Here is a 21,810-nt window from a genome sequence, read left to right as displayed (position 1 = left end):
AGAGGAACATGCCCCTTCAGCCCACCAAGTCCATGCCAACTTTGCTGCCATTTCTGAACTAATCCCAATCAGGCACTTTTTATTTTGATAGGAGTGTTGCTGACTGGGCCAGAATTTATTGCACACCTCTAGTTATCCATGAGAATGTGGTGATGAGCTGCCTCTTTGAACCTCTGCAGTCCCTATGTTGTAGGATGACCCACATGGTTGTAAGGTTGATAGTGGGGGATTCAGTTCCAGGATTTTGACCAAGCAACAGTGAAGGGACATCATATATTTCCAATTCAGGATAGTGTGTCTCTTGGAGGAGAATTGGATGAAGTGGTGTTCCCATGTATCTGTTGCCCTTGCCATTCTAGATGGAAGTTGTTGTGGAAGGTGATGTCTAAGGATCTTTGGTGAATTTCTGTTGTACATCTTGTAGCTTGTACACGCTGCTGCTTCTGAGCAATGGTGGTGGAGGGAGTTGACGTTTTTGGATGTGGTGCCGATCAATGTGCTTTGTCCAAGATGGTGTCAAGCTTCTTGAGTGTTTTTGGAGCTGCATCTATCCAGGCATTCCATCATATTCCTGACTTATGCCTTATGGTGGACAGGCTTTGAGATTCCTAGGCTCTGGCACACCCTTGTAGCAACTGTGTTTATATAGAGAGTCCAGTTCAGTTTCAGGTCAATGGTAAACCCCAGGATGTAGATAGTGGGGGATTCATTGACAGTAATCCCACTGAATATCAAGGGATGATGGTTTAATTGTTTCTTGCTGGAGATGGTCAGTGACTGGCATACGTATGGTGTTAACATGTGCCACCTCTCAACCCAAGCCTGGATACAGTCTAGGTCTTGCTGCATTTGGACATTGACTGCTTCCATACCTAGGAGTCATGAAAGGTGATAAACAGTGAACATCACCACTTCTGATCTTATGATGGAGGGAATGTTGTTGATGAAGCAGCTGAAGATGTTTGGGACTAGGATATTACCCTGAGGAATTCCTGCAGAGATGTTCTGAATCCAAGATGATTAGCCTCCAATAACCACAACCATCTTCCAAAGTGCAAAGCATGACATAAAGCAGTGGTGAATGCCCGCCCCCTCCCAACACTGATACCCAATGATTCCAGACTTGCCAGGTCTTCTGGATGCCACACTCGGTTAAATACAGCCTTAGTGTCAAAAGAAGTCACACTCGCCTCATGCCTGGAATTCAACTCTTTTGTCCATGTTTGAACTAAGCTTGCAGTGAGGTCAGAAGCTGAGTGGCCCTGGCAAAATCTGAATTTGGCATTAGTGAGCAGGTTATTGCTGGGTAGGTGCCACTTGATAATCTGGTTAAGGACACCTTCCATCATTTCCCAGATTTCCTCTCACTGCCAGTCAGCTCTCCCTCACAATGTGCATTCATCTGAAGTCCAAAGTTGATTCACTGCAAAACTGCCTGAGGACAGACAACTTGCATCTGTAAGCAGCCAGGTTCACTGAAACAAGGCCTGAGGCCTTGTACTGGGATATCACTTGGGACTATCGGATATGGTGCAGAAATTGCATCCATTATGCACCAAGAAGCTAACAAGCTCCAATATTTTGACCATATTCTCATCTTCACCAAGTGAATCATTCATCTTGGCTCTAGGCCATGCAATGTGGGCCATACCAAGGACTTTAGTAGTGCCAAAAGAGGCTTGCTGAGGGCTACCATTAACTTCAGAATTGTATACCTCCAGAATGCATAACATCACGGCCCAGCACATCATCTCACTCTTAGATTCAGGCATTCAGCTATGGTTCAGTTGGAAGTGTACAATGGAAAGCTTTGGAGACTACGCTTTCTAATTCATTGCTTATTTGCTGGATTAAACACTTTGTAGCCAATGAGTTTGCCTGTTGAGAGACAGGCAAAATATAGCAGATGCTTTGCCTACCACCCACCTGCACAACCCTGCCCTCATTGTACCAGTAGCAGGGTTGGCATCAGATGGACTGCCATGAAAAGCCTCATCCTGGAACTGTCATGTTTTACAGTGAAGGGACATGCACCCAACTTGGCATATTTCCCTGCGCATGCTGTAAGCAGGTCTAAGGAGTTCCTTCTTATGCATGGCCCTTGGGCTGAGGGAAGGGTCCTTCCAAGTGTATCTTCATGGCCTCTCAAACCCTGGGCCCCTGAGAAGACCTCAGCCTCATTTGCTGGCCTGGATGCACTGCTGAAAATATCCTCAATCCCAGAGTGTGGTACAGTAGTGACTTCAGTGCCAGTGGCTTTGCTGACCGACCAGCAGTTGTCTGAAGCAGGGCTTCATGTCCCTGAGGGTGGAAATCTGCTCCAGCCCTTTAATGGTCAATCAGCCATTAAATGGGCAGCTGTCTGGGGTGGGCTCCCTTTAATGTTTTCGTCAGAATAGCAGTGCTGATAAAATTCCACTTCACATTACAGAGATGTTTCTTGTGCATGCATGAGTGCCTCTATTAAACTGAAATTACTCATTCATCAGGTTATAGTTAAACAGCTGTGTTGCAAATAGGATGCTAGCTACTAGTTTAGCAGCTCCAAGTCATCTTCTGATGTCAAAGATCTGCAGGCTTTAGATGATCAAAATGAGGAACAGGTTTTGATGAGAGAAAAGAATAAACACTTATATTGTATTCAGCGTGTAAACTGGAAATCCATAAAGCTAGCAACTGAACTGTGAACTTTATCTTATCAAGTTATCCAAAATCTTGTTTCCAGAATTATAACACTAATTTCTAAAAATAGTATGGTCTGATCACACAACAACATAATGTCTACATTTCAAGTGGCAAGTTCAGAATGCACCCGCCTTGCGGCTTCTTTGTTCTGTTCCCATTTTTCAGAAAGGACAGCACTCAACTCCAGTTAAGGAAGTTAGCTTTACTGATTGAATCTGTTTTTCTCAAATTATCTTGGCTTTTTATTAAGCCAACAGTCTTTCAAACTCTCAAGCCAACAGTCAATCTGATTGCTCAAAATGATTGCTGAATGTAACATAAATCAGAGTTATGGATGAACTCATGGCTTTACAGCTCTGCAAAACTTCCCAACTTTGTTTAGTCTTTAAATTATAAAAAGCTAAAGGAGTTTTTACCTTAATTCATCTTCAGACTCCCCAGTAGCTGGCTGAATGACACTTCGAACATCCTCAGTGGACTGACTGGATTTTAGATTTATTTTCTCAGGAATTATGAGCGGTACCTTCCTTCTCTTTTTACCAAACAGTTTCCTTATTGGTTGGAATTTGCCCTGCTTTTTCTTTTCTGTCAATTGCAAGGATCACATACAATGTTGAGTGTGTTATGCCAAGGGTTCAATGCTTAGTAAACAGAATAAACAGCATTGTACAGTCATATGCAAAATAGGGTCAAAGTGCAATTATTAGGTCTTCCAGCCATTTATACAGAATCATACTTGTGCTTCTTCCATGCAAAAAGGAATCCAAATACTTCTTTCTCCTTTGCATAAATGCAAATGTTTATAAATTCACATGATTCTAAGGGAATTTGAAACGATGACCAGCAATTTTCCCCATTTTCAAACACACTCCAAAACCTGGAGAGTTTTCAGATGGAAAGCTAGAACTGACTGAGACTGCCATGTTTTACAATAATAAGGCAGCTAACTGGCTGCCCACAGGCTTTCTGCCAGAATCAGGACCCTGGATTAGGACGTCTCACCCGGATGAAGCTGTTAGCCAATCAGCGGGAGGAGATTCCAGAACCTGGGAGAGCCACAGCAGAGGCTGTGGCTCCAGCTGGGATACCAAATCCTCGATCTCTGGGATGAAGGATCATCTCTGGGAAAGGGAGATTTCTGAATTTAGAGGGTGCAGATAGAAGTGGGCATGAGGGTTGGAAGTGAGGCCAGGTAGATGGCTCTGAGTGAACACTCCCTGCTGCAAGTGCATCAGTCTTGCACACATTAGGGCAGATTGATGGACTCTCCTTCCTCAAACTGCCTGCCCACTTGGTTTTATGAGTTCCATAGGCTGCCACGTCGAGTTGAAGGAATTGTAGCCTGGGTGAGATGAGGCCCTTCTTGCTGTTAATTGTCCAGTAAGGGCATCATTTTGCACCAGAGTGCAAAGGTTGAGCTTGTATCTGCTGACTGCTTCTGTTCTGCAGTTACATTCTTACCCAAGTGTCCTTTAAGAGGGAGCATGCAGTGTTAATGCATGCCCTTGATGCCTTTAGAGACAGGTGGGCACTGTGGGGGAATAAAGTGCTTTAACTCCCCATCCAACTCCATTTTGATTTAGCCTCTTCCTCTCTCCCTACCTCCCCTCACTTTTTATGGTTTGAAATGCCCATAATGAACTTTGGCTACATGGGTGATTACTCATGGTAATTAAAACAGATAAAGGGAAAAAAGGTCACAGTGATTTAATGGTGGGAAGATCACTCAGTTGTGTGTGATAACATTTCTAGATTTGGAAAAAAAAGAGTTTGAGATTGCACCCTTGCTCTCCAAGCTGGCATGTTTGGTCACTCTGCAAGGTAACATCGTCAGTGCGCCTATGGTAAAGCGTCGGTGTTCTGTCCCTTTTGTTATTTAAATGCCTTGGTTTGCTGGTGGGTGGGGGGGGGGGGGCGTTGTTGGCATCACTTCTAGTTCTGTTTCTCAGTGGTTTGCATATCGGGTCCAGTTCATTGTGTTTGTTGATGGAGTTCCAGGTGGAATGCCAGGTCACCAGGCATGTCTCTGTTTGGCTCGTGCTATATGGCCAGGCATTCCACTGAGAAACAGAACCGGCAGTGATGCCAACCATCCCAGCAAATCAAGGCATCTAAATAACAAACAGGGCAGAACGCTGACAGTTCACTGGAGGCGCACTGACCATGTTACCTAGCAGGGTGATGAAACATCTGCAACCAAACCCGCTGGCTCAGCAAGCAAGTCTACAACCTCATCCACAATCTGAGCTACAAACCTTCTCAAACTTTAAAACACAGTTTGAGCTTGGTCCTTCCTGCTGAGGATTATAATTCCTGTAGTGGCAGGGAAATTGCAGGTATGAAACAACAAAACTAAATTAGCTAAAAATAGAGAAGAGTTACCATAATTACAATGCCATATAACACAAAATATGAGGAGAAATTGTTTTAAATTTAGAGATATAATAATTTAATGGACTGACTAGCAGATATCATACAAGGCACGGGGTGATTCTGTTAGTAAAGTTGAACATTTGTCCCTCTGACTATTCAATAGGGACAGAAATTGACATCATTGTTACAATAAAAAGTACTGAGTGAGCATTCCAAAGTATATCTTTTAACAGACACACCCTTTCCAGTAATCTTTTCAGCAATCTAGCAACTCTTAAAATGCTAAAAATGTAAATTCAATACAATTTAGGCTTGAATTGGGAACATTTGAGTTAAATGTGTTGGTGCACTTGTGATGCTAAATGCAACAATATTAAATTCTCTCAACTGGATGGAAAAGCAATTAATATAGTCATCACAGGCCCATTAATGGCACACCGCAAAAATACAACATTTCCAGTGATGTGATTAATTAGCCATAGTCTATAAGAACCATTGGCACTATTTGAGAGGGATGATTGGTTTTATATAGCTTGAGGAACAGCAATCCATAAGCACAGAGCCAAGTAAGAAGGCAGGCTTCAATGAGCTGACACAGCTAGAACAAGAACTGAACTCCTACCATTGAAGTTATTCAGTTTCAGACTCTGACCATCTAGCCAACAGAGCTAACCAACTCCCACAATGAACAAAAGAGAAGCACAGAACAGGAACAGGCCTTCAGACCTCTGAGCCTGTGTCAATCATCATGCCCTAACTAAACTAAAAAAAAACCATACTACCCCTATTCAGTCAGTCTATTGCCTTCTATTCACATAACAATATAGATGCCTCTTAAATGTTGCTGACGTGCTCACTTCCACCTCATCTTTTGGCAGTGCATTCCAGGCTCCAGCCAGTCTCTGAAAAAAAACTTTCCTCGCACACCTCCATTAGACTTCCCCCTATCACCTTAAGTCTGTGCCCCCTTGTAATTGAAACTTCAACCCTGGCAAAAAGCCTCTGACTATCCACCCTATTCTCTGCCTCTCAAAATTTATTAGACCTCTATCAGGTCTCCTCTCAGCTGCCGTCTTTCAGATGAACACAATCCTAGTCTTTTTAACCTTTCCTTATAGCCAATACCCTCGAGACCAGGCAATATCCTGGTGAGAGATAGCAGGAATTGCAGATGCTAGAGAATCTGAGATAACAAGATGTAGAGCTGGAAGGGCCTAGGCCTGAAATGAAAGCCTTCCTCCTCCACTGATGCTGCTTGGCCTGCTGTGTTCATCCAGCTCTACACCTTGTTATCTAACAGCCTGGGGAACCTCCTCTGTACTCTCTCCAAAGCTTCCATGTCTTTCTGGTAGTATGGTGACCAAAACTACACACCGTACTCCAAATGCGGCCTAACAAGGGTTTTATATAGCTGCAGCATGGTTTGACAATTCTTGTATTCCATGCCCTGGCTGATCTAGGCAAGCATGCCATTTGCCTTCTTAATAATCTTGGCCACCTGTGAGAGATAATGGGAACTGCAGATGCTGGAGAATCCAAGATAATAAAGTGTGAAGCTGGATGAACACAGCAGGCCAAACAGCATCTCAGGAGCACAAAAGCTGATGTTTCGGGCCTAGACTCTTCATCAGCTTTTGTGCTCCTGAGATGCTGCATGGCCTGCTGTGTTCATCCAGCTTCACACTTTATTATCTTGGCCACCTGAGATGTACTTTTAGGGAACTGTGGACCTGCACGCCCAGAGCAATCTGATTGTTAGTGTTCCTAAGGGTTCTGCCATTAACAGTATAATTCACACATAAATTTGATCCTCCAAAATGCATCAACTCACATTTGTATGGATGAAATTCCTTCTGCCATTTTTGTGCTCAAGTTGCCAATCTGTCTATCTATATCATGTTGTGTCCTCTCACAAACATTGGCACTATCAGCAATTCCACCAATCTTCATGTCATCTGCGAACCTATTAAACAGACCACCCACATTTTCCTCCAGATCATTTATGTATAATCCTAACAAAGGACCTACAACTGATCCCTGTGGAACGCCAATGGTCACCGGTCTCCATTCTGAAAAATAACTTTCCACCACTACCCTCTCTCTTCTATGACCAAGCCATTTTTGTATCCATCTAATCCACTCCAAATCCCACGTGATTTTAGTTTTTGTATCAAACTGCCATGTGGGACTTTATCAGATGCCTTACTAAATTCCATATAAACTACATCTATAGCCCTTCCCACATCAATTATCTCTGTCACCTCTTCAAAAACTTCAATCAAGTTGGTGAGACATGACCTTCCCCATACAAAACATGCTGCCTGTCACTAACTAATCCATTTTATGCCAAATGTGCATAAATCTTGTCCCTCAGTATCTTCTCCAAGAGTTTCCGCACCCGTAATCCAAAAAGTAGGAGAAATTTCTCTTTTGGTTTAATTGGCAAATTTGCTTTCTCATAAATACTTTTCATGAAAACATTATTTCAATGGGATGAGACTTGATAGATTGTACCAAAAGTGAGTGGCCTCTCCTCCAACTGCAGCCCAGGTAAAATAAGCAATTATCCCTGGCCTCTCTTCAAATAATAACCTAACTATTGCTATTTTACTGGTTATCATGTTCAGCATTTTTCAAACACAAAGTGTACTCTGCTAATTGTAAATCATAATAATGATGTACTGGAACATAGAACGTAGAAACTAAAAGATTCCTTTGTATTTGTTTAGCTATAGTCAATTGAGTACTAAGTCCGAATTGTATACGGCCTGAGGTCTGCATTTCAGTCAGTAATAACGGCAATACTACAAAGCTCAGTTCATCCAAAATTTTCATGTTAATGTCAGGAATTCAGCAATTCAAACCATTTCCCAAACCACATTTTTATTGCCATACAAATCCAAATGTATATATTATTTTTTCCTACTGTTTTGGGTTTGGTTTGAAGTTAGGCCAGGACAAGGGAACTTAGGCAGGCAGATGTTGAGGCCAATAGACTAGAAGGCTCATCCACAGCAAAATTGGCCAAGTCTGTTAGCTCTCATCCCTCACCATGGAAACCCACCTCGTATATTTCTTTCATACTTCCCTGCCAGCTAAAAAAATCTTACTTCACCCCTTTCCCTTGACTTTGTTATACCCCTGTGCTTCTTCTATATCCATGCACATATTATTCATAACGAATAAAAGTCATGAGCTCTACAATAACACAGAGAAGTCTAAGTGCTCATATACTTTCAAAATCAACAAAAACATCCTGTCCAAAACCACTTGAAACAATTGTTCTCTTAGGAATAATCAATCACAGTTATACAGCCTCAACCAGTTAAAAGCTCACTCTTCCAAATTACTCACAGTTTCATAAATAAACAAATAGCCATTCAAAAACTTCTCAAAACAAAATCAATTCAACAGAATGGTCATAAAACTGTTAATCAAACAAAGTGTAAAATCTACTTGACAGGTGTGTCAACAAACTCTTTGGATTAAATCCATTGTAGATCTTAGCCAAGCATTTATAAACAAACTCCATTAAACAAGTGAAAAGTAAACCCTTTGTAGCTAAACATATCACAGTCTTTGAAGTTGGCTGAAAAATGAAAATTGAGGACATTAGTATCGACAGAGAAAAATACAGGAGAAACTCAAGGGATAAAAATCTGACAAGTCTGCTTCTGCACTGTGTTACTCTGACTCCATGGCCCTAAGTACCCATGAACTTTTAGCCTGTACCATAGGGTTATAAAACAACTGTAGAGGTAGTGACTGTACTAGCTAAGAACTTCCAAAATTTCCCAGATTCTGGAATCATCCATAAAGATTTGAAGTGAGGAACTACATGAAAATTCAGATTAAACATGGACAAAGAAATCTCGTGCTAATTATCACGTACTGCCCTCCCTCAGCTGATGAATCAGCATTCCTCCAAGTTGAAGAACTCTTATAGGAAGCAATGAGGATGGCAATGGTACAAAATGTGTTCTGGGTGAGAGATTTCAATATCTACAACCAAGACTGGCTTGGCAGCAGCACTACTGATTGAGTTGGTTGGGTCCTAAACGACATTGCTACTGGACTGGGTTTGCAGCAGGTGGTGAGGGATATAACAAGCGGGAAAAACATACCTGACCTCATCCTTACCAGCCTGTTGGCTGTAGATGCATCTGTTAATGATAATATTGGTCAGAGTGAATGCCACACATGCCTTCTGGACACCAAGTCACTTCTTCACATTGAGAAAACCCTCCATCATGTTGTGTCGGACTATCACGGTGCTAAGTGGGACAGATTTCAAACAGACATTTAAGAGACTGCTGGACATGCATATGGTCACAGAAATTTGAGGGTGCATACATGAGGATCAATGGTCAGCACAACATCGTGGGCTGAGGGGCCTGTTCTGTGCTGTACTGTTCTATGTTCTATGTTCTATGTCTATGTTCTAGATACAGTTTTATAAAACTGGGCACCCATGAGGCTTTGTGGGCCATTAAACAGCAACAGACTTGCACTCCAGCACAATCTGCAAACTCATGTTCCAGCATGTCCCTCACTCAAACAAACCAGGTGATCAACCCTGGTTCAACGGGGAGTGCAGCATGACATGCCAGAAGCAGCACCAGGCATACCTGAAAATGAGAAGTCAACTTGCTGAAGGTACCAAGCAGGACTACTTATGAGCCAAACAGCATAAGCAGCAAGTGATAGACAGAGCTAAGCGATCCATAACCAATGGATCAGATTTAAGCTCTGCAGTCCTGCCACATCCAGTCATGAATGGTAGCAGACAATTAAACAACTCACTGGAGGAGAAGGCTCCACAAATATCCCCAACCTCAATGCTGGGCCCTCCCAGCAAAAGATAAGGTTGAAGCATTTGCAGCAATCTTCAGGCAGAAGTGCCAAGCGGATGTTTCATCTCAGCCTTCCCCAGTAGTCCCCAGTATCACAGATACCAGTCTTCAGCAAATCCAATTCACTCCATACAATATCAAAAAACTGTTGGAGGTACCGGATACTGCAAAAGCTATGGGCCCTGACAACACTCTGGCAATAGTACTAGAGGCGTGTGCTCCAGAACTTGCCGCGCCCCTAGCCAAACTCTTCCAGTACATCACAACACCGGTATCTGCCCGACAAAGTGGAAAGTTGTCCAGGTAAGTCGAGCAAACTAAAAGCAGGACAAATCCAACTTGGCTAATTACGGCCACATCAATTTACTCGCAATTATCAGTAAAGTGAAGGAACATGTCATCAACTGTGCTATCAAGCAGCACCTGCTCGGCAATAACCTGCTCAGTGTCACCCAGTTTAGGTTCCACCAGGGCCACTCAGCTCCTTATCTCATTACAGCCTGGGTTCAAACATGGACAAATAAAAAGCTGAATTCCACAGGAGCAGTGAGAGTGATAGACCTTGATATCAAGGCTGCATTCGACTGAATGTGGAATCAAAGAAGCCTAGTAAAACTGGAATCAATGGATGTCAGGGGCACAGTCTCCACTGCTTAGCATCATACCTGACACATAGTGAGATGGTTGTCATTGTCGGCGGTCAGTCATCCCTGCTCCAGGGCATCTCTGCAGGAGTTCCTCAGAGTAGTATTCAAGGCCCAGCCATCATCAACAGCTTCATAAATTACCTTCCCTCCATCATAATGTCAGAAGTGGAGATGATTGCACAAGGTTCAGCACTATTTGCATCTTCTCAGATATGGAAGCAGTCCATGTTTAAATACAACAAGACCTGGACAATATCCAGGCTTGGGCTGACGAGTGGCAAGTAACCTTGACACCATACAATTGCCACACGATGGACATCTCCCATAACAGACAATCTATACACTGCCCCTTGACATTCAATAGTATTACCATCATTAAATCACTCACTATCAACATCTTTAAGGTTGCCATTAATCAGAAACTCAACAAAACTTGTGATGTAAACACAATGGCTACAAGAGTAGGTCAGGAGCTAGGAACACTGCAGTGAGTAACTAACCTCCTGACTCGCAAAGCCTGGCAACCAAGCACAAGGCACATAAGGAGTGTGACGGAATCCCACTTACCTGGATCAGTACAGCTCCAAAACTACTCAAGAAGCTTGACACCATGCAGAACAAACCAGGCCACTTGAAAGGCACCACAACTACAAGCATCCATTCCCTCCACCACTGATGCTCAGTAGCAGCAGTGTGAACTATCTGCAGGAGCTTCTATGAGATGTAAGATGTTAATATTTTCAGTGTGTGCTGTGTCTTTACAGCTAATGGTGGATTAATAATTACTGAGGATATTGATATGTTCTTCCAATTAGATTCTCTGCAAGACAAAATCATTCGTATAGCAACATAAATACTGAAGATGTTGTTCCTATGTGGCTGCATTACTGAATAAATGAGTTAGGGTGGATGAAAGCATAGACCCTGAAAATACAAAACAAAGCCCTTGAGAAATTCTGAAGAGGAGCCATTATTGGGAGTAAAATATTTTGACCTTGTTTCCAATTCTGGAAGATGTAAAGGGAAGAATGAAGATGGGGCACTGGGGGCGGTGGAAATGAAGACCCCAGGAACAGAAACAATACCAAATGGGTATGATTTTTTTTCACTTTTACCCTGTCCAGCTACAGCATGCAGTCGGGAAAGTGAATGGCACGTTGCTCATGAAGCTTGAAGTAGAAGAATAAGAAAGTCTAACTTCAATAGTCCTTTAATGTTTTATTAAGGTTGCACCTGGAATACTTCTTGCTATTTTAGTCTCCATATTTAAGGAAGGATATTGGAAGTGGTGTAGTTAAAGTTCACTGTTGGCGAGAACTGTGAATGTGTTCAGAGTCACTTCAGTCCTTCATCCAGTTCTCTTCTGCTAACGAGATGTCTTTGATTGACACTTTAAGCTGGAAGAATAAAGGTAAAAAGGTGCTTAACAGTAACTTGGAGAATTGAGTAATGCCCTAATGAATGGCAGAGGGTTTTTTTAACCTGTCAGCCTCAGTATCAATCCACCTACTTTCCTGTCTGAGGACTGCTTCTGGAGGCGGTGGTCTTCTTTGCAGCTCTTCCTGACAAACATGATTTAAAAAAGTATGGGAGTACAGAACGTGGGGCATTTTAGGAAATAGGCTGACTCGTGATTCTCACCGCAAACATGAAAACCCAGGGCAAACCTTCTGTTGACATCTTTGATGGAGAACAGCAATGGCCTGCCACACTACCAACTAAATTCCTATACTGCAATGCCAAGGGAATTGTTAGGTATTTCTATTTTAGTACAATAATAAATAGAGGCAATCCAATGATTTATTTCCAGAAACCTGAAGTCAGGGAATATCTGTCACATTTCTACATTTATGCTACCCATAAAAAAACCTAATGATAATATACCAAATATGAGAAGTGTCACTGAGTAGTGCAAATATTGGAATGCTTTGGCTTCTTTCCTGTTGCCTGCTGCAAATGTAGGGAAGTACCTAAGTGTAGGTTATTATAAAGAATTAAAGATTGCATAAGACACAGCTTCATATTTTGGTAACTGATTCTGATATCGTATGACTAGACTGGAAAGCTGTATCACGTGGCAGATAATGCAAGTTCAGAAAATGGACATCACATAGCCAAACATGGTTTGAGTAAACCATCAGCTTTAATAGAAGTGATAATGGGAACTACAGATGCTGGAGAATCCAAGATAATAAAATGTGAGGCTGGATGAACACAGCAGGCCCAGCAGCATCTCAGGAGCACAAAAGCTGATGTTTCAGGCCTAGACCCTTCATCAGAGAGGGGGATGGGGTGAGGGTTCTGGAATAAATAGGGAGAGAAAGGGAGGCGGACCAAAGATGGAGAGAAAAGAAGATAGGTGGAGAGGACATAGGTCAGTCCAGGGAAGATGGATAGGTCAAGGAGGTGGGATGAGGTTGGTAGGTAGGAGATGGAGGTGCGGCTTGGGGTGGGAGGAAGGGATGGGTGAGAGGAAGAACAGGTTAGGGAGGCAGAGACAGGCTGGACTGGTTTTGGGATGCAGTGGGTGGAGGGGAAGAGCTGGGCTGGTTGTGTGGTGCAGTGGGGGGAGGGGACGAACTGGACTGGTTTTGGGAAGCAGTGGGGGAAGGGGAGATTTTGAAGCTGGTGAAGTCCACTTTGATACCATTGGGCTGCAGGGTTCCCAAGCGGAATATGAGTTGCTGTTCCTGCAACCTTCGGGTGGCATCATTGTGGCACTGCAGGAGGCCCATGATGGACATGTCATCTAAGGAATGGGAGCGGGAGTTGAAATGGTTCACGACTGGGAGGTGCAGTTGTTTATTGCGAACCGAGCAGAGGTGTTCTGCAAAGCGATCCCCGAGCATCCGCTTGGCCCGAAACGTCAGCTTTTGTGCTCCTGAGATGCGGCTGGGCCTGCTGTGTTCATCCAGCCTCACATTTTATTAGTTTTAATAGAAGTATTGGATGCACAGAATCACTGAAATAACTTGTTTGAAGAGAGACAACTGTATATGAGCCATCACCAATCATGTTATATTAGAGTAAGATGGAGTGAGAAGTTACACAACACCAGGTAATCATCCAACAGATTTATTTGAAATTACAAGCTTTCAGAGCATCGCTTATTCATTATCTGACAAAGGAGCAGCACCTTGAAAACTTGCAATTTCAAATAATCCTGTTGGATTATAACCTGCTGTTGTGTAACTCCCGACCTTGTCCAGCCCATTCCAATGCCAGCACGTTCACAGCTTGAGTAAGATGGGCAGAGTTAGCACGCACTTCTCTAACAGTCCAGAATTTATTGAAGAGCCAAGATTTTCTTCAGATCCGATATCCTTGAAGAAAACTGGGAGTGGGGTGCGGATTAAATTCTCTCAACAGTTTAATTGAAGATCAAATGTCGTTGAAGGACTAACTTTTTGAGAAAGACTTTAGGTAACTTGACAGAATTTTTTTTAGTCCGAACACAACGGTAAGAGAACATCAGACATGAAGGAAAATCGATTAAATTTATCACATTGATAATTGTTCAGGATTGTTTTATCATTGAAGTTTTTTTTAACAAGAGAAGCAATATGACTTAAATAGATTAATGGACTGTTAAAGTAGTATGTGCTAAATATATTTCCAGTTATGGTGTTCCTTCAATGAGCAATCATGACTGTGTCTGGGATGTGTTAACAAGTTTTTGTCTAACAGAAAATATCAAGAGAACTGCATAAATTAAACAAGCTTTTCTTTTTAAAAAGTGTTCTACCAAATTAAAATATGTTAATATTTCAGAATAGGCATCTACTGACAGGATTCATGCATTAAAACAAGTTTAATGAAGTTAGGTACTAAGTAGAATTCCTCTATTCCACCCCAAAAAGATTTCCTTTACTCCAATTTCAGAAGAATAATCATTGGCTATGCCAGATATTTTTATTTTTCCTACTTTATATATCTAAATGAATTCACCAAATTTGGGCTCAGTAAAGGGCAGGTTCTTCTTCCATGTCTATCCCATGTCTAACAGGACCTCAGCTGAGTCAACATGCGGTCAAATTCAGATAAAGACTCATAGACAGAGGAGAATTTCATTTACGGGTAACAAGCATAAAATTCTGCTTGCTAATGGGGCAATAAGAAAATTATTTACTGCACTCAAAAGTAGTGATAATGATTGACAAGATAAACTGGAGGAAACAATCTGTGACTGCAAACTGCACACAAGTAGTACAGTGCAGTAAATGTGGGATCAGTGCCAAATTGTCGTGCTCCTTCATTATCTGACAAAGGAGCAGCACCTTAAAAGCTTGCAATTTCAAATAATCCTATTGGATTATAACCTGGTGTTGTGTAACTCCTGACCTTGTCCACCCCAGTCCAATGCCAGCACATTCACATTTTGAGTAAGATGTGTAGAGTTAGCATGTACTTCTCTAACAGTCCAGATATTATTGAAGAGCCAAGATTTTCTTCAGATCCGATGTCCTTGAAGAGAATTGGGAGTGGGGTGCAGATTAAATTCTCTCAACAGTTTAATTGAAGGTCAAATGCCCTTGAAGGACATTTCTTACCTATGCTACAATGCATTACTGGCATTCCCTCATGATTTCAATGGATTGGGTTCAGGTTTATGAAGTAAAGATCTTAAAGTATATTCTCTATATAGCAATAAAACATCATAAAATCACATGCCACTTTGAAATTAGAATAATCAGAAACATCTAACCTTTGGTCTGCTGTGACCATAAAAGCATTACAATCAAGTTTAAGCTAAATTCAAATTATGAAATCCTAAAGTTTCAGCATGGCCGAGGCCTGAAATGCGGCTTATTTTGGTCTCTTTAATGCAAAAATAACACTTTATTGCGGGCAGTTTTAAAATTTAACCTATTTTTCTAATCAACCTATTCAGGGATGTTATTGCACATCCCTGAGGCAGGTGGGACTTGAACACTGACCTCTCAGTACAGGGTAGGGATTCTACCTCTGCACCACAAGAGGGCAATCACAATAGCTCAGTTTTTTATTTGACCTATTTTCTAATCATCCTCTTCTGCGATGTTATGACACAACTCTGGAGCAGATAGCTCTTGAATACAGACCTATGTCTTGATGCAAGCACCAATTTTTGTGAAAAAAAATTACAACTGGGGACTTGTGTCAAACTGATTTATTTTGGAAATCTCTTTCTTTTCAAAATTTCTTTTTTGCTGGTAAATGCATATTCTCCCAAAGAGAATAGCTATCCACATTTCATTTCATGGGTAAGCCTTTCTCAGTTTGCACCTTGTATAGAAGTTCCTTTGGAATCTTGGACAAATACATTCCTGTATCCAGAGCATCTACTATTACTGATGTTTCAGCAGACAAAGTACATTTCACTGTCTTTTTGTTTTTGGTAAACAGACAACATTTATTATTCTTTCCCACCAAGAATATGATAAATTCTACTGTACTTGAACGGCCAGAAGATTTGCACGTGAAGCATTGCTAAAAGGGAATAGCTACATATCATTTGATACACAAGGCTTGGAACCTGACTGTGCAATTTTTAAAAAAGAACTCTGCTTAATATCTAACTCTATATCTCTATAGGCCTTCAAAGCCTGTTTTCTAATCATAAGCTTCTTTTCTCTTTTATTAATCCATGTAACATTGGTAAGTCTGTTGCAAGCTGAGTGGAACTTATCTCCAGCATGACGGTCCTAACTAATAAATGACATTTATTCACATGCCAATCTTTCATCGGCATCATTCAAACCATAAACATATTTGTTAAAATTCCATAGCTTCCTTTCAATATCACCTGCTTCTTTAAGTGGTTTCAAAAAAAATCTCCCTTCAAAGCTTTTCACAAGGAAAAATACAGCAGTTCTATGTCAATTGATAGAAAAATCAGTAGAGTTAGAACAATGATAGGTAGAATTCCTTATCAAATTGAAGGGTGACACGGCTGATTCTGAATCTAGGATCCTGAACCTAAATAGAGGAAATTATAATGGTATAAGGCGTGGGTTGACCACGATAGATTGGGGAATATTACTTAAAGGGATGATGGCAGATAGCCAACGGTAAATTTTCAAAGAGCTCGTGGGTGAACTGCAACAAATTTTCATTCTGCAAAGTAAGACAAGAAATGTCATCAAATCATGGTCCAAAAGGGAAATTAGAGATAGTGCTGGGTCCAAAGAAGAGGCATTCAACTTGGCTGGAAAAGAAAACAGACCTGTGAAGTGAGTGCAGTTTACAAATCAGCAATGGAGGACAATGGGATTAATTAAATCCAAAATCACAAGATACCAGGTTATAGTTCAACAGTTTATTTGAAAACACAAGCTTTTGGAGCCTCAGTCCTTCTTCAGGTGTTAGTGAGAGAGGTAGTGTCAGACGCAGAATTTATAAGAAAAAGATCGAACGGTCACACCATTGATGAGGATGTACTAAACAAATCTAAGATGCTGTTAAATCTTTAAATCAGTTAGAAGGTTTTAATTGATTATTATGTATATGTAAATCCCCAGATTCCTTTCAAGTCATGGTCCTGAGAGAACTAAAGGTTTTATCAGTGTAAAGAAGAGGTGACAGTTTAGGTCAAACAATGCATGTCGGGCGTGAGACCTTGTTTAGATTCTGTTTGTGTTTTGGTTTGGAGTCTGACTGGTTTTATTTCTAAAGTATGAATTTATAAAATACTATATTGTATTGAATTTGTATTTGCAGTTACATTTTATTTTGTTCAAATAGCACACAATTTATGGGCAGTCAAATGTGGTGTTTTATAAATTTCTACTTTAGAAATAAAACCAGTCTGACTCCAAACTGGACCATGAACAGATTCTAAACAAGGTCTCACACCCAACATGCATTGTTTGACCTAAAATATCACCTCTACATTACATTGATTTACATAGGTGCAGCAGGCTGTAAAGAAGGAAAATGGAAGAAGAAATAGCAAGAAGATTCAAGTATCAGAGCAGGGATGTCTTACTACAATTATAGAGAGCCTTGGTGAGACCACATCTGAAGTACCGTGTGCAGTTCTGGTCTTCCGATCTGATGAACGATAGTGTTGCTATAGAGGAAATGCAGCAAAGGTTTACCAAACTGATTTCTAGGATGGAGGGGCTGATGTTATGAGGAAACATTAAAATCAGTTAGAATGATATCTGCTGGAGTTCAGAAGGTTGTAGGGGATCTCACAGAAACCTAAAAAATTCTAACGGGAATAGAAAGGGTAGATGCAGGAAAGATGTTTCTGATGGCACGGCAGTCCAGAATCAGGGTCACAGTCCAAGGATATGGGGCTGGGATGAAGAGAAATTTCTTCACCCAGAGAGTGATAAGTTTGTGAAATTTGTTACAACGCAAACATATCGAGGCCAAAACTTGCACAATTTCAAGAGCAGTTAGATATAGCACCTGGGGGCTAAAAGTATCAAAGGCTATGTGGGAGAAATGGCATCAGGCTCAGGAGTTGAATGATCAGCCATGGTCATAATGAATAGTAGAGCAGGCTCAAAAATGGACCAAATGGCCTACTGCTGCCCCTATTTTGATGCAATTTTGTATATTTCTGTTTTCTATGAAATAATATCCTGCTACTTTATATTTGGTTCAGCCATTCTTCTCAAAAGCAACTAAAGAAATTACAATTTTCTGTCTGAAAACGTACTCTTACTTTTTCTATTATTCACCTGTTAGGAGCCATTCTTTGTTTCTGAGGTCCAATCAGATCCAAACCAGTCGGTGAGACAGAAACACTGCAAATTTTCTTTGTGGATAGAGTTTAATTATTCCATCAGGAAGCTCATTCCAAACTCCAGCCCCACCTACTCCCCCTCTATAATCTACCCAGTCAGTTAATTAATCAATTAACACCCTCACTTAACTATTTGTTATATTAACATATAGGTCTTTAAAACTATGTAAGATTCCGATAACGTGAATATGGAAAGAATGTTTCATCTTGTGGAGAAGAGCATAACTAGAAGTCATTGATATAAAGATAATCACCAAGGCAGCCAATGAGGAATTCAGAAAACTATTCTTTATCTAAAAAGTGAAGAGGATGTTGAACTCAACAACACAGGAAGGGATCATCTCTCATTCTAAAAATCCTACAGAATACATGGCCAGTTTGCCCAATCTATCTTCATATGATAGTCATGCCACCTCAAGATGAAGTCTGATGAACTAAGACAATAATCTTTTTCTTTCTTTCTGTAATAGACAGACTTTTAAAGATGGTTTACCACCTCAGCTAAAAAGGTGATAACGCTGTCAGTGCAGCATTCTTTCAGTAATACAGTAAAGTATCAATCCAGATCATCTGTTCGAGACCCAGCATGAAACCAGAATCCAAAGCATATTGACACAGGACAAGACTGCTCCCAATTGGAGCAATTTACAAGAATTGGTTATATTTTACATCTGCTACCTGTCTGACATGTGAATTCGAAAATATTAGATCTAATGTCAGTCAATGTGTTTGGTTTATATAAAATGCACCTGCATTTAAGTGGCATGAAATTTCTGAAAAGGTTTTTAACACACATTTTTAGGCACAGGTTTGCCAAAAGTCCAATGAAGCTGCAACAGCAGAGCAGGACACACCACAATATTGCCTTCAATATCTGTTTAAGATGGTGTCCCCGTCCCCATCAGGCTCATCCTCAGAAACAAGCACGTAATTTAGCCTGCAAGTTCGCAAGATGGTAGAGAACATAAAGAGAAAAAAGATAATAAAATGTGAGGCTGGATGAACACAGCAGGCCAAGCAGCATCTCAGGAGCACAAAAGCTGACGTTTCGGGCCTAGACCCTTCATCAGAGGGTGGGTCTAGGATGAAGGGTCTAGGCCTGAAACGTCAGCTTTTGTGCTCCTGAGATGCTGCTTGGCCTGCTGTGTTCATCCAGCCTCACATTTTATTATCTTGGAATTCTCCAGCATCTGCAGTTCCCATTATCTCTGATAAAGAGAAAAAATGCAGTTCGAGCAAGTGCGCAATTTGATGTTTACTTTTCAAGAACCTTTCAGATGGTTTGTTTGAATTACATGGACAATGATGCCCAAAGTCACTGAACTTTCACTTGGCTAGAAAGTGAGCAATCCAACAAGCCAGAAGAATAACAATTTTTAAAAAATATTTGATGCTGCACTCTGATTCATTTCAGTTTTAACTTTGGTTACCAGCCACAAATTAGGAAAATGTTAGTGACAAATTGAGCTAGGCATTTCAGTTGAATTGCGATACGTTTGACATATTGATGAGACTCATACAACATTTTCAGCAATTGCAGTTAGCTTTAAATCTCTGAATGTATTTCTATCCCAAGAATCAAAACAGGAAATATCCTTGTTTGTTTTCTTCTTTCACCATCTGTGGGTGGTTGTTGTGCCAGGTTCTTAGACACTAATCTGGTATTCCACTCAGGTACAATGAAATGGATGTTTTTAACTGAAAGGTTTAGCAGCCAAGCCCAAAGACACCAAGGTACATGCAACTACATATGTTAATTATTTTGAACAGCTTGGATTTTATGCAAGATTACTGTTACAATCAATCAGACAACCAAGTTCTACCTCTTGAGAATAACAGCTGTAAGTACAAGACAGTGCATTTTATACGCTTGTCTTTTCTAGAACTCCAGTGTCGCTCTGCTGAAGTTATAGTGGGAAGACATGAAAACTATCAAGGAAATTTTCCCCTTCACGATTCTATTAAGCATCACAAGTTCAATCTGTCCTAAATCAATGTTACATTTTATGTAATCCTTTAACATGGATTTCATTGTAATTATATTGGTTCTGTTTTCATTCTATTTCTGAAGTTGCAGGTGCAGCCCCTGTGGATCCTCAGTGCAAAATGAATGAACAAAGTGCGCATTGTTCTGCATGCCACAATAATCATTCATACGTGCAGACTACAAAAATGCTGGGCTGCATCGCATAGGGCACCACTCTATGAGCTGAAAATGCAGCTCAGAGAATTGAGCAATGAGGGAGCAGCTAATTGCGTACATGAAATTATCGTTGGCAGTGAAAGCTATACTGCCCACCATGTTTGTACCATTGCAACCTTCCAGGCTGCCACTGGGGACATCTCAGGAGTCAGGTACTTTGGGTACAAATGCAGCAGAGCTGTTTTCACACCATCACGCAGGTTCACTCAAGTCAAACAGAAACTGGCCTCCAGTAACATGACAGTAGCAGAGAAGAGGCAATTCTGAGGAAATTCTCAATCATTGACCAATTAAGAAAATGACTGAAATAGAAAATTGAATGGACTTAACCGTCACAGCAAGCTTTTCCAAATTGCTGGCTTCTCCATGATGCCAGGTGTCATTGGCTGCTTGCAGCAATGTGTCTTTCTATATCATAGAAGTTAGGGCACATCTAGACGGGAATGGTTATTGTATTATTTTGTGAATCCCAGAAGAGGAGGATACATGATGCTTTCATTCTGAAACACATGACATGACGAGGATCTTTGAAAGTGAAGGAAGACTGTCAGTCATGCTCCTCAGAGATTATTTTCTTAAACCAATGTACTCCAAAAGAAACACAGCATTAGCAATCATATAGGCAAACCAGGATGATCGTGAATTTTGGCTAATATTTTGAAGTGTTGTGTGGAGGTTAGCTGACAGTAAAAGGTTATAGGTCTGGTGCAATGGTTTTATACCACTACAAATGATTCAGGAATCACAGATTTAAATAAAAGTGCATTCTTACAACTTGTTAAATTTTGATGAACACAATAAACCCCACTCATTTTCTAATAGTATTGAATACATCAATTTTTTTTCCATGTAACACTGATCCAACAATACATTTTTGAATGATAGGCAGTTAAGACTTTAAAAGATGTTTGTTTTGTTTGATTTAAATTTCTTGTGTCTGAAAGTCTGAATTTTACAAGCTTTTATGATTAAAAAAATCTGTTCAGACCGACAGCTCAGTTAGATGACATGGCAATTCAGCAGAATTTAGTACATGTTGATCACGTTCATGGGTAATCTGCACATTGGGCATTACAGTGTATTTTCAATTTCCTGATAACAGCATGATGATGATGTACCTGGCCTTTGGTCTTAAAGAAAGTGTTAGGATTGCTCAATTGTATGTCCTTTGTTAAATACTCTGAGGGCAGATTTCATGCACAGAATGATGCCAATTTTCAGGTCCTTCAACTGGAATGAATGGTGTTCAGTTGATCTAGAATGGGTGCGCATCCCGTTCCTGTTCCTAAAATCAACACGTTTTGAAGACTG

The 21,810-nt window shown here is 40.8% G+C and overlaps 1 protein-coding gene across 2 annotated transcripts in view; it reads right to left on the bottom strand.

Moving 5' to 3' along the window:
- cracd (capping protein inhibiting regulator of actin dynamics) overlaps nucleotides 1-21,810 on the bottom strand; it is a 97,073-nt gene that overhangs the window by 64,795 nt on the left and 10,468 nt on the right. For both annotated transcript variants that reach the window (XM_048540584.2, XM_048540668.2), the window contains exon 2: nucleotides 3,102-3,270. In XM_048540584.2, coding sequence (XP_048396541.1) covers nucleotides 3,102-3,270 — 169 coding nt within the window. The remainder of the gene's footprint in view (nucleotides 1-3,101; nucleotides 3,271-21,810) is intronic.

Source organism: Stegostoma tigrinum, chromosome 1, assembly GCF_030684315.1.
Source record: "Stegostoma tigrinum isolate sSteTig4 chromosome 1, sSteTig4.hap1, whole genome shotgun sequence".
Classification (NCBI taxonomy): Eukaryota; Metazoa; Chordata; class Chondrichthyes; order Orectolobiformes; family Stegostomatidae; genus Stegostoma; species Stegostoma tigrinum.
Note: the sequence above shows the minus strand (reverse complement) of the source record. Positions and strands in the feature narration are given on the sequence as shown.